Source organism: Monomorium pharaonis, chromosome 5 (assembly GCF_013373865.1).
Source record: "Monomorium pharaonis isolate MP-MQ-018 chromosome 5, ASM1337386v2, whole genome shotgun sequence".
NCBI lineage: Eukaryota > Metazoa > Arthropoda > Insecta > Hymenoptera > Formicidae > Monomorium > Monomorium pharaonis.
This window is the reverse complement of record NC_050471.1, coordinates 18,375,885-18,390,906: the sequence shown is the minus strand read 5'-3', so window position 1 is coordinate 18,390,906 and position 15,022 is coordinate 18,375,885. Positions and strand designations below refer to the sequence as shown.

The window sequence follows — 15,022 nt, the reverse complement described above, 5'->3', positions numbered from 1 at the left end:
CATTTTAATAAACTTTAATATGTAAAATAATTGGATTTAATTGAAATGGATCAAGTGTTTATAAACAGGATGAATTATGAAATAAAACAATTAAAACCGATTAAAGACGATTATAGAATGTAATCACCGATTAAATACGATTAATAAATCGGTTTAAATCTGGAATCTTGATTCGGAATTTCCGGATAAGAAACAATTTAAACAATTGAAAACGATTAGAACCAATTAATTGTACCAAATTCAAAACAATAGAAATCAACTAAAATCGTTTCCTATATCACTGATTGGTTTTTGTTGGTTTTAATGATTTCAATCGGCACGAATACGGAATTTCCAGATCAAGATTCCAGACTGAAACCGATTCTTTTTTTTTAGTTGGTTTCAATCGGTCGTTTTTAGCAGGGTTAAGTCGCAAACCCATGTGATGCAGTGAATGCTTTACACACACACACACACACACACACACACACACACACACGGGAGGGGGTGTAAGAGGGGCCTTCGGCCCCTCCCGTACCCACCCCGTCTAAGTCGCTAACCCTGCATGTACACATTGCAAACGCAGCCACAATGTATGAATATTTAATATCCGTTTGATTGAACGGTGTGCAATTGAACGGTGTGCAACTGAACGGTGTGCAACTAAACGGTGTGCAAATAAACGGTGTGCAACTTTCCGTGTGCAAATAATCAGTGTGCATCTTTCCGTGTGTTAATGATCAGTGCGCATCTTTCCATGTGCAAATGATCAGTGCCCATCTTTCTGTGCAAATGATTAGTGCGCATTTTTCCGTGTGCAAATGATCAGTGCGCATCTTTCCGTGTGCAAATGATCGGTGCGTATCCCAGGTAGCAAGGTATCGTCTAATTGACAGCATTTTTTGGTCATTTTATGACGAACCAGACGTCATAATGTCGAGATAAAATGATGTCTAAATGTCGTAAAACTGACGTACATTTGTCTTATCTTAACGACGTTATATATTGACGTCAAAAATACGTCATTATTTTCATATTATTGACGTCATTTTCAAGAAGCTAGTATCGTACATTTGATGGTATTTTATTGTTATTTTTATGACAAAACATAGGTTTTTAGATTACATTTAATAAAGACGACATTTTAACGTCATTTTTATGACTATCCCAGGTAGTAAAAGCCGTTATTTTGACGTTTTAGAAAATATTTCGGATACATGTCTTATATATGCAGTACTTGCATTATGAAAATATCGAAATAACATAATTATAATGTAAAAAAAAAATCTACGTTGTTTCTCAACAAGCATCACGACCCACCACACCATAGTCACATTTGGAATTGTTTAACTTCCGCGGTCACTCATTCAACTCTGAACCGCCGTCGACGTTGCTTGACTTCGAAGATCGTACGCTATATACCATATACCTATAGCCCTTTGTGATGATCCATGAACACTTGATGCTCATGAATACATATTTGTTATAGATCAGTTCAATAGTTGCGAGAAACATGAAACTTGTAGTTAACTAATATTTTTATAAATAAATATAGATTTACAGTTTTTTTCCTGATTTTTACATATGCGAAATAACATGTGGAATAACTTATAAAAATATGTTTTTGCTCTGTTCTTTTGATAAAGCTAAATTATACCTCAGACAAAACGCAATATTTATAAAATATTTATAAAATGTTTATAATATTTATTTAAATATTTTATAAATATTTATCCCAATGTTTTATAAATATTTTTGTGGTCTTTGATTTGACAAATCATAAAGATTTTATCATAAATATTATAAAAATATTTATGAAATATTTATAAATATTTACAAAATATTACTTATACAAATCTTTATCTTTTATTTACCATAAATATTATATAAAATATTTAAGCTATATTTTAATATGTTGAATAAAGATTTTTTTTTCGTATATATAAAATATGTGTAAAATATTTATATAATATTTTGAAAAAATAAATATTAATAAATATTAATAAATATTTATCATTAATATTATGTGCTGTCTGGGATGATTCTAAAATATTGTATTAATTTTAATAATGTTGTTTATTAACTAATCTTTAAATAATGATTAATAGTTATAGGTAGCAAGGTGTCGTCCACTAGACCTCAATAATTCGTCATTTGAGGTCAAATCGTCAATTATTACAAAGAATTATAGTTAACGTCAGTAATTAGTCACTAATAAAATCTTATTAATACGTCGTAAAATGATCAATTAACTGACGTTATTAATTAGTCAAGAATATGACGTCGGAAATACGTTGTAGGATGGATAAATGACTGACGTAATTAATAGGTCAAAAAATGACGTTACTATTACGTCTTAATTTGGTAACATGACGTCCACGACCTTAAATGACGAATTATTGACGTCGTATTAACGTCACCTTGCTACCTGGGAAACCTCATCGCAAGTCTCCATCACCACCAATTATCAAATATCACAAGGTCAAAGTGGAGATTTATAGATTGGCCCTTAAGGGTAATTTAAATAGAAATATTTATTTTCAAAGTCCAGTTAATGATCTTGGATTTTTTTTAAATTTACAATTAGCTTATAACCCGGAAATCATGTTGCCGTCAATTTATTAACAATTTGTCATTAAGACCCAAAAGTTTCGATGCCTCAGGCAAAAATTGTTTTCTGGAACGCATCTGCTTAATTTTCTCCACAATAAAACTTATATTTTATAGGAAATTGTTTCCATTCATCGAAGAGAGTGATTTTGGATATACAAAGAGGAACTGTAGAACAACCAGCAACAATTAATATTGAAACCAACGACAACATCAATATTGTACTATCAGGTAAAAAAATGTGATGGTAAAAAGTGAAAAGGGAATTTTTTATCAGCTATTTTAATTCCGACAATTGTACATGGAATCTCATGCATTGACATGCATTCCACGTTCCGATAATTGTACATATTTTAATTGTTATAAAATGTACGTCGTATTGTTGAAATAAATAACAAAATATATATGACTCAATGTTATTACTTAAATAATTTGATTTCCCTTTTTTTTATTTTATTAATAATTTTACTAAATCTCAAGATTTGAATTTTGGCGCTAGTGGGGGGATTTAAGAAGGTCTCCGAGCTGGTAGATGGCTCTGAAACTCGGAAACGCTATTTAACATTGTGCTCTTATGGCAGCTTCCACTCTATCTAATCCTTTTTGTCTTTGCTTACACCAGTGCACCGCTCCTAACCTCTTTAGTTTTTGCTAAGTGTTATGTGATGAGAGAGTTGAGGAAGAAAGAGAATTAAATGTATGTAAATATTATTATCATAAATTTGTATATTAAGACGTTATATGATATAAATATATAAACGTAAATATTACGAAAGAAGTATAGGTGCATGTAAGTTAATTTGGAGTGTGAGAATTAATTACCACTTGTGACGTCCAAACGAAATAAACAAGTATTTGAATATTCTATCAAGAGAGCTAATAAAGCTCTGAAGCCATTAGAGAGTTAATCGAAAACGAATAACTGCATACTTTAATGCAAATTTTGTATCAAAACTATAATATAGGAAATATCCAATTTTGACAGGAATGTAACAATTTGCCAACAAAGGATAACAAAGCTTGCAAGTCATTCAATACTGATTTAGTAATATATACTGATTTAGTAATATACCCAGCTAACCATTTGCTGCCAAATTGTTAGCAGACTGCTAAAAATTTCTTGTGGAATCAAGCTGCCAAAACCATGGCCTATTGTGTCCTCGAGTGCGCCCCAATTGCAAGCAAAAATTGTTATCAAATCCTGATATCAAATTGGGTGCAACACCAAAGCAGACCTGTCACTAGCAATACAATGACAAATTCATGCAGCAAATTGAAAACAGATGTTGCAACATAAACTCACAGCAGATTTTGTGCCAAATATGCAGCAGATATGTATTCATAAATGATGACAGATTGGTGACAGATTTGTTGAATCTTTTCATTTTCAGAGTTATAATTTTATTTGAGAATTGATGTAAGCAGTCTCCTGGAAAGAGTTATTAATTTAGGAGTAGGAACAGATTGAATAATTTACCCACTGTCTCTTTAGTATCTAATATTTCCTACATGGGGGCCTCAATTGACCTATCTATTTTGTTCCTTTATATTGTAGGTATATCATCTATTCTAGGTGCAATTAATTTCATTAAATTTCTTTATAGTTAAATCTCACTTCAAAAAAATGAAAATACTATCAGTTCTGTATCATAAAAGTATAATGTGGTGGTCTTCCACTACATTAGACTCCTCCGCAGACGCAGCGAAGAAAGGTAATTTTTGCTTACCTTAGTCGCGCTGCGAGTGGTCTTTATGTAGTGAGTTGACTTGCCAATTTGACATTTTGACAGATCTGCTGCATTTCTGGTATCAATCTGTCGCGTACTTTGACACACAAATGTTGTTGCATTTCTACAGGCAATTTGCTGACATTGTTTGCACTTTGGTGTTTGTCGTCAATCTGTTATCAATACTTTCAATAAATCTGCTGGCAGTTCACTATTATTTTGTCATGTATTCTGATGACAGACGTTGTTAAATATTTGCTGAATATCTATTAATAGTGTTTGCAATGATAAGATATGTTTCTCATTTGTTGCCTTTTTGGCCACAGAATCTGTTGCCAACATTTGTCACAGCAGAAATGGTTATCAGGGTATATGTATACATATACATATGTGTATATATATATATGTATATATGTATATATATTAGATTGGTAGCAGAAACTGAACAGAATCTATTAAATACAAATTTTGTGCAATTTCGATAAATTTATTTTAATATTGCCACATAATAGATCTGTTTTCTGTAGCTGAACTAATGTACATTTGTCATATTTAATATGACACAAATATCATATAATAAATATTCAGTTACATTTTTTTTTTTCTTATATTTTGATTAAACTGTGGTCAATTAATGCCTTTTTATTTGAAAATACAAGTTTGAAAAGTGAGAATTGCTGATCCATATTACAGAAAAAGTTATTAAGTGTTAAAGATGATATTTATGAATAAGTTAGGACATTTCATAACAATATGAAATAATAATGAGCATATATTATGACAATACATTTGAAAACCACACAATTAGCACTATTGCAGACAATAAATTTGTAATGTGTACTTGGTAATTTAATTATACAATTTGAATTTTAGTAAGAATATAGGTATTAAATTATTTAAATATGTAAGTAAATACCATGAGGAGATAAACATGATATTATTAGTAATTGTTTTTAATTTTACACTTCTGGCAATGTTTTTTGCACATTAAATAGCTTTTAATGTGATTTAAAAAATTATTACATATAATACATGTATATATTTAAAACAGTTTATTACTGAATTGAAATCTTTTACTTAATGAGTTTGTATACTAAAAAATAAGAACTTTTGTGAGATTAACAAAGTTAATTTTTTTATCAATTTACATTTTATGAAGTTTATAGATTAAAATTTTTTACTTGATAAGGGCCTAAAGCAAGGGCCTAAACGTTCCTCAATAAATACTTGCTAGTTTGATTGACTGTAAGTTAACTGTCTCTACTTTCTTATTTACCTATTGCTGACAACAAGGTTCTAATAATTATTTAAAATAATAAATAATTTATTGTTAAAGTTTTTTGTCTTATTAAATGATTCTATTGAGTTTACTTATTATATATTATACTAATAAAAATAGAAACTTTGTAATAATTAGTAAAAATCCTTACACAAAGTTGAATTTAAGACAACACAAACTTTATGTACAATTTTTACAAAGCTTTTTTTTTTAGATTGATAGATTTATTCATTTAGTATAATAATGGATGTGTCAACTTTTTACCACGGAAAGTTGATCACTGACTGCAACTTTAATACACATATGTGCGAAATATGTACATGCATATATTGAACATGTGTTAAAGTTGCAATCGGTAATCTTCCATTGTAAAAAGTTAGTACATCCATTAAAATTTATTCTGTATAAGATTAGTAATATTTGAGTACTTTAAATATTTAATAAAATAATTATACCAGATTAATAATTTATTAATATTTTTTGTTATGTAATGGCTTTTATATTTACATTTTGATAAATATTGGTATTATATGTTTTTCTTTATTTATGTAAATAATTTTCTTATTATAAAACATTGATGAACCATTGCGTTTTAATATGACCCAGAAATACTAAGTTTTTGCTTTACTATAGTTGGGTTGGTCATTTTATTCACTTTAATTTTGTTTTATGCAACTTTTGAATGTATTACAATTTTTTACATATAATTTTTGAGTAATTAAATTGATAAAATATTCATGTTTATGCAAAAGATTTTTTAACACTATTGTATAAATATTAATCATTATAAATTATTTTAGGAGATATGCCTTTATTACTGTTTTGTGATGGATAAGACCGAAATACAAACAACGATTTTATTTTTTGCTAAAGCACGTGAATTAACTGGATGTAAGGAATGTAAACTTTGTTTACCAAGAAAATTGTCTTCCGCTGATCTCTTTGACAAGATTGTTCATACGTTTGAATTGCAAAGTATACGTAATAATTTAATACTAGCTGTGAACGAAGAATTTGTTACTCCAAATAGTACTCTTATATTATCGGAAAAGGATAAAATTGCAGTGATTCCACCACTTAGTGGAGGTTTGTCTACGTACATGCGCATGCGCGCGCGCGCACACACACACACACACACACACACACACACACACACACACACACACACACACACACACACACACACACACATATACACCCATAGATTAATAAATTAATTAAATTAATGTGAAAAAACGATATCTGGGGAAAAAGAATTAGATCTTTCGAAATATTTAACTAGATCTGATATAATTAGATTTAATCAGATATAATTATTTATCGAATGTATCTAGCTTATAATAAATAGTAATTATTTATTCAAATCTCTAAATAACTTAAAACTATTTTTTAGTGTAATCTGTTAAATAATAATTTCCATGTACAAGTTGAAGATTTTTAAAACTATTATAAGTTTGCAATGTATTAAATATAATAATTATTTGTGATTGCTGTTTATATTTTAGCCAAGAAAAATTTGTTGTTTTGTAATTGGTGTAATTTAAAATTTAATATTAAAAGCTGATATTTATAGTTTAATCTTATATTTAAGATTATATTAAATTTATCTTTAAAATCTTTAAATGTAGTAAAAGAAATGATGATATAGTATCTGAAGATAAATTAATGACAATTTTAATTATTAAGAGACATGGTAGTGTCTCACTGCAAATAAACGTGCAGCGCGAGACCGACCGTGTATTGTACATGCCATTATGTACCAAGTTACGAGATTATCAGATCTTAATAATGGCTGAACCGATTGAGTTCTAAATAGGCTCAATCGGCAACTTAGGTTTGATTTATATAAGCAAAGTGTTTTTTTTTCTACGCGTCTTACAAGCAGAAATATCGTCATGTAAAGTCCAAAATTTCACGTAAGATACTCGCTTAAAAAATTATCGCTTAAAAAATTTTTTTATTTTATGTGTTTTTGACGCTAGAGACGCTCGTTTATCTATTGCGCTTATCTATGGCTTTGTTAACCTTAGAATATACCAAGGTAGTTTTGTAGCCCAATGTACAGTTTTTTTACTGATTTTTACATATGCGAAATAACATGTGGAATAATTAAAAAAAAAATCTGTTTTTGCTCTATTCTTCTGACAAAGCTACAACTATATAATTATAAAATATTAATAGATAATAATAATTGTAATTTTTTTTTGAAAATTTATACAAAAAAATAATACTCATATAAAACAATAAAATATTATAAATTTTTACTTTCAGTAAATATTTTTATATATTATAGAAATTTTTTCTGTCAGGGATTTTAGACAATAATGAGCCATAGAAGACTATAGAATTTTGTGCTTATCCGAAAGAATATTTAATATTCTATGGAAAAGTACATACATTCAAATATTAAACAGAAAATTATAAATTTTTATGAGTTACAAGCAAAACAGTTTTTGGAATCTTAAGGGAATCCTAAAGTCGTCTGTTTTACCGACATTCTGTACTACCATTTAGTTTCGAATTGAGTTTACAGAATTGAAAATCCTTTTACACGTTTAAAGTACGTACATAAATAAACCCTATTAGATCAAGACCAAAAATGCAAAAAAAAATTTGAAGTATATTTGTTTATAAAAATTTGTTTTAAAATATAAGTTATGTAGCTTATATGTACAAATGCATGGTACACCGCAGTTTGGAATAGATTGAGGAATAAGATTATATTCGTCAAATTATGATTACAAGCTGTAAAAAACAGTTATTTATTGGATCAAATTTTGTTCATTTAAGCGCTTTCACTACAAATTTCTCAATGAAAGAGCTTAGATGAACAAAATTTTATCCAATAAATAATTCTTTTTTTACAGCTGGTAATCGTAATTTGACGAATATAGTTTTATTTCTCAATCTATTTCGAACTGCGGTGTACCATTCATTTGTAGGTATAAACTACATAACTTGTATTTTAAAACAAATATTTTTATGAACAAAGATAAATAAATGACTCTACATTATCAACCTCAATCAAGTTTGACGGGCTGTTTAGCATATCCTTTTAAGCGGATGCTGGACTGTCTCTCAAACTTGATCGGGATCGATAATGTAGAGTTATTCGTGCACATTATTAATGAGATTTTGTATATATTTTTTTTATACATTTGGAAATTTTTTTCCAGAATTAAAGTACACATTAATATCAATCTGTAAATTGGATTTTATATCGAGAACGAAAAAATTTTTTTTTATATTACTTTACTTATCGACTTCCGAATCCGCACTCACACATACATGAAATTTTCGGATACATTTTTCTCTTATACCAAAAGTTTTTAGCTATTCTGAAAGCACATTATTATTCTTTCCTACAGTAATAACTATCCTATAGTGACCCTGCATAACAATTATTTTGTACGCAAAGAGTCTTTAAAATTTAGTGCTGCGGATGAAAGTCACGAGATGATTGCACAAAAGTATAATTGTTTATTTTTTCTTGTTTTTTAAAGAAAATTGTATCTAGCAGGGTTTGTTATTGCCTATATTTTAATTTACAATTTTTTTTGAAGGATTTACAATTCTGTGAAAACAATTAAGAACGTATCTGAAAATAATTAGCGTTTAATCGGCAAAACAGACGACTTTAGCATTCCCTTCAAGAAACAGTTTTTTATATACAATTTGTAGTATTTTATGGGAAATTAAAAATAAGAAAAACTTTTTTTAACTGAAATTTTAATCAAATTTCAGTTTGATTAAAATGTTTTTAAAGTTTTTAAAGTTTTTAAACTTTTAAACTTTTAATTTTTTATATCATTTTTTATAATATTGTGTATTTAAAAAAAAAAGCTATTTGCAACAAATTTTTTTATTTTAGACAATTGTAATTTGTGATTATTTTTTGGAAAATTTTTACAAAAAATTTGATATTACATTAAAAACTTTTACAAAGGAGGAGGATCTATAAGGCTGTTTTTAGCCCTTCACGGAATTGATTTAAATTTTGTAGAAATAATTTCTACAAAGATTTTCATAATTTTCTTAAATTTATTAAAACAGCGTTTTAATTCGGAGAATAAGGGATCCAATGTCTTAGATTTTATAAGGAATTTCGTGTATTTGCAGATTATTTGTCGTAATTCACCCTGTTATTGATTAACCCTAATCATTAAACTTTCTCAAAAACTTTGTATAGGTATGATATTTAAAATATAAACGATTTATTTTTAAGTTATACGATTGTCGTAAGAAGTTGGATCATGCCTTACTTTTTTCGACAAAATTTTTCGACGGATTTCTCCACTTCAGTCGACTATCAATCAGTACGTCCGGCAAAGTTGTACAACAAATGAAATTGTACTCTTATAGCGATGCTAATCTATGTCGAAAAAGCGGAACATACTTTGTCCATCACTAATAGGACGACAAAGATTATGACAATGCGAACGCCACATCGTGTCGAAAGAGCGAAAAGTATGCTACTGTTAGTGTTATAAGATAGCGAAAACGCGAAATGTACATTTATTTTAGTCATTTTTGAAATCTGATAATCTCGGGTGCTCGCAAGTTGTCTTACGTATAATACACTGTTGGTCTCGTACTGCACGTTTACTTAGCGCGAGCCACTACCATGTCTCTTAACCCATTAAGTTCCAAACGGACAGTTTTCTGTGACTTTCTTTAGCGGTATTTTATACTATAAATCTAATCTTAAAAAAATTTTACACCTACTTTTTCTTATGTAAAATTTCTAGAACTTTCAATATCCGTTGTCAGAATTTCTTAAAAACGCGATCTGGACAAGTTATGTTACTTTATTTGCAAAAAAGCTGATTTTTTTCACTGACATTTTTTTAAAAATCAATATTTACATACAGAAAACGGAGGGAAATATCTATGAGAAGTGAAAATTTTGCGATCATAAACTTTCAAATGTATATGTGAATATTTTAATTAAAAATGGCGACATTCAATATGACGGTTAGAAAGGGAAATCTATGAAATCTTCGATTTCTCCATATGTAAATATTATTTCAATTGCTTTATTATCCAAATTGGTTTTTAGAGATTTTTTGAGTCACTGATTGCGATTCTGTTATCAGACACGTCCAATTCAAGATTGCGGATCCAATGTGGCGGTCGAAAATGTTTGAAGCCTATAAAATTTACTGAAAATCACTATATGGATTTTTGGGGGTTGTTGATAACGAATCTGGCATCAAAATATTCGAATTTAAGATGGTAGATCGAATATGGCGGTCAAATATACTTAAAGTCAATCAAATTTACTGAAAATTATTATGGGGGTTTTGGGAGTTTCTGATTACGAATCTGGCATCAAAATTGTTGATTTGTGAACGGCAAATTTGTGTCATGAATGAAATAATCAAAATTACCCAACTTTGAATGTCTGACTCATATAGCCGCAGATATGTTTTATAAGTTATATTTTACAAATTCAATTTTCTCTCGTCATTTTCCTTATATTTTCTATATTCATAATATACATTCAAAAACGGAAAAATACAAAAAATATAACAAAATACAAAAAACTAAAAAATGAAAAAAAACTGACACATCTTTCAGAAAGCTTTCTGAAAGATATCGGAAAGATATCTTCTGTCAGATATCTTTCAGAAACCTTTCTGAAAGATGTTGTGCTGTATGGGGAAAGCCTTCTACTAACGTTTACCTCCAAGTAGTGAGAGCTGGGCAATGACAATTACTTGATGGCTGAAAAACGTATCATGATTCACACATTTTATTTTGTATGATGAAGATATTTTCTAGAAATGGTTTCTATCTTAAGGATGTATCGGACTGAAGTTTAAAATGGTACAAAGTTGCTAAAAATTTGTGAAATTGTTCTTTTAGTTTCCCTAATGTACTGTAAAAAATTGAAAACGCATCCACTAAACGGTTGCTGAGTTATAACTATTTTAATTTTCACTGATTTTACATGGTATCCTTTTCTATCTTATGGAAAAAGACGATCTTGACGGATGAAACAGCTAAAAAAATATAGAAGAAATAGTACCAGTGTTTTGAATTTTTTTGTACATCTAGTATATAAATAGATGAAAATATCTGCCAAGTTTCAATTGTTTCCACTACACCGTTTTAAAGAAATAAAATATAACTTGAGATAATTGTGCATTTTTACTGTCAAAAGTTTAAACTCATAAGTGAAAAAAATCGCAAATACGTGAAAAATACCTTGGTAAAAGTAAAAATAAGACTCTTGTTCAAGTTTCTTACATCTAGATTTACTATGCGTTAGGTATAGAATCTATATCTATACTATAGATATTTAAGTATTTCAAATTTCATGCACTTTTATCTTTTTTTTTGCGAGGGTAGAGGGAAATGCATTTATGCACGCCCGTCCGGAATCCGTCCGGACGGGCAGTGTGGGACTCCCAGCGGCCCGTCGCCCCGAGGTCGGAACTAGGTCACCCACCGAGGTGAGCGACGCAGACCCGACCAAGGGATGGATGCCGCCGGACTACCCACTAAAACTCCCTCCCTTTGCCCTGCTTTTGCCTCAGGTTGGAACCCGGGTCGGTATCGTTGTTAAATATGCTCCGACCCGATGCACTTTTATCTAAGATTGTATGTCCGATACATCCTTAAAAAGGGTTAACCTTTTAAAATAGCCATGTAACCTTAAAGTTGGCTGCTAATCGCAATTCTATTGTTGCCGCTTTATTCCGATCGTGATTGGCTGTCCCGCTTGACTCACTTTGTGTGTGAGAGTTGTAGTTTGACAGTTTAGTTAACAGTTTGACAGTTTTGATAGTTTAATGATGTGATTTGACTATGGCGATTTGTGGTTAGAGACCGAGAGACAGAAAGACAGACAAAAAGAAAAAGGAAGAAAATTAGGTATTAATATTGTGTAATGATATGTAATAATAGGGAGCGGTGCACTTGCACACGGTTCAAATGAACACGGTGCATTTGGACACAGTGCTTTTGGACACGATATCTTGCGCACGATTCAAATGACCACGGTGCATTTTCACACTGTGCATTTGGACACAAAAGAAATTTTATTAAAAATGTACACCAGTTACATGCACACGTAAAATTTGACCACCAGATATTTGCACACGAAAAAATGCCCACCGTTCACTTGGACATGTAAAAGTTGCACACCATTTATTTGTACACCGCTCACTTGCGCACCATTCACTTGCACATTGTTTACTTGCAAACCACTCATTTGAACACCAAGAAATGCGCACCAATCATTTGCACATGGAAAGATGCACACCGATCATTTGCACACAGAAAGATGCGCACTGATCATTTGCACACGGAAAGACGCACACTGATCATTTGCACACGGAAAGATGCGCACTGATCATTTGCACACAGAAAGACGAGAGATCCGGATTCGAACCCCGGCTGAGGTATTATTTTTCGCAATAAATTAATGTACAGTTTTTTGGGGAAGGTAGGAAGAAAGGAAGAAAGGATTGTAAAATGCGCTTGAGCATCGAAATTTAGCTTAGTTACTGTGTCTTAAGTCTGACGAATCCTGTCGGCGCAGTTTAAAATAAAGCTAAGAAAATTAAATTTAATTTAAAAAAATTATATCCATTACTAAGATCCGATGTAGACCGTTAGGCGATTTACAACTCATTGAAAAGGAAGATAGTTATGTGCCTTTGTTGCAGATCTGAGCGCGACTTTCGATAAGATAAACAAGTCAAATTGAAGAAGATAATACAAGAATACGGTATAACACACAATCAAGGACAGAATTATTTTACAGGGAAACGAAAAATGTAGTTAGAATACATAAAAAGAAGGATTTTAGATGATGAAAATAGACATCTTTGTGCCTACTGAGTTCGACGTTATTTATGTTATACATGGCGAACTTAGAAGAATATATAAAAGGAGGACAAGCAGAGGAATCATGATAAATATGGAGAAAATTTGATCACTAGCTTATGCGGATGATGAAGTATTAATAGCGAAAGGCCCTAAGGAATTGAAAGAAATTATAAATAGATTTTTTAAATAAAATTTTGAGAAAAAAAGAGCTAAATTTAAATATAAAAAAATCGAAAGTTTTAGTGTTTACAAAAGGTAATGAAAAGAAGAATAAAAAAAATTGTAAGTGGTGAAATAAATGAATCAAAGAAGTTAAAGGACTGAAATATTTAGGGTATTATTTTCAAAAAAACGGAGAGACACACATAAGAAAGGCAGTTAAAAAATAAAGGATTCAATGGAATAGGCATGGGGAATAGGACAATAAAAATTTAAAAACTATTTTGAAAGAAGACTAAGAATGTTTCACAGTTTAATAAAAAATATTTTACTGTATGCAGCTAAAATTTGGGCTGAAAAGAAATAAAAGTTGAGAGAATTCAAAAGAAGTATATCAGATCAACTTTAGGTTTAGATTTTAACACTCCGGAATATAGTACTAAAGAAAACAAAGACAAATAAAGTAAGGATAGAAGCTGGAAAAGAGTAGTGAAATATGAAGAAAAGAAAAAAAGAATGAAGAAGAATAAGATAATTCTGGAATGTTGAAGAGAAATTGAAGGAAAGAAGGAAGAAAAAGGATTGAGGTAAGAAAAGAATAAAATGAGATAATTATAGATTAAGGTTAGTAAACGTTCAGGAAATAGAAGGGCTAGAAAAGATAAACAGAGACGAACAAGAACAAGAAAGATAAAATAATGTGGGCAAAATATAATAGATTGTACAAAGAAATAAAAATAGATAAGAAGCCTGTTAAGTGTCAAAATCGTTAAATTTGTCTCTCACTTGCAATTTGTTCTACATTATTAATTTGGAAACGATTTAAATATTGGCGCTCACATCACTATCCGTGAACTAATGTCCCTAGAACGCGGACCGTAAGTCCCACCATATCGCGGTGCTAGTTCTGCTTCTTCCGGTAGATAGACGCGTAAAAGGCGATGACATGGCCGCAAGGCGTTTTTTTCTGAGATCCAATAAATAAAGCAAGTGACTTCGTCACAAGGAAGTATATTCAAGGTTTATAAGTTTAATCAACACATAACAAAACCTTCGTATATTTTAGCGGGGTATAAAGGTAGGGATCAGTCAACGATTAAGTGCGAAAATGATGCATTAGGGAATAGATATTGGAAAAAAAAGAAGTGTAGGCTATGCAATTTAAAAGTAGAGACTTTAGAACACTTATTAGGAGAATTTACAAAATTGCGAAGACAAAATTTCTTTATTAGGATTTCTATATCAAAGGTAAATATAGGTACAAAATATATGAAAAATGCATTAAAGACGAGAAATGATATATATTATATGCAATAGTAATTTTATGCAGGGTATAATAACAAATGAAAAGATAACAGTTGGCGCGCGCCAAGCGCTTAATCTAGTCTCCTTTCTCCTTTCTCCTTTTCTCCTTTCCTCTTATAAAATA

At 30.1% G+C, this 15,022-nt stretch overlaps 1 protein-coding gene across 21 annotated transcripts in view; it reads left to right on the top strand.

Moving 5' to 3' along the window:
- Positions 1-707: 707 nt before the first annotated feature.
- Positions 708-15,022, top strand: part of LOC105833808 (molybdopterin synthase catalytic subunit) — a 123,295-nt gene continuing 108,980 nt past the window's right edge. For 5 of the 21 annotated variants that reach the window (XR_004963469.1, XR_004963468.1, XR_004963471.1 and 2 more), the window contains exons 1-2: positions 3,170-3,286; positions 6,396-6,681. Coding sequence is in view for 8 of the 21 variants with exons in the window: in XM_036287621.1 (XP_036143514.1) it covers positions 6,423-6,681 (259 nt within the window). In the remaining 13 variants the exon portion in view is untranslated. The other 16 variants (XM_036287618.1, XM_036287617.1, XM_036287613.1 and 13 more) reach the window with 15 other exon arrangements.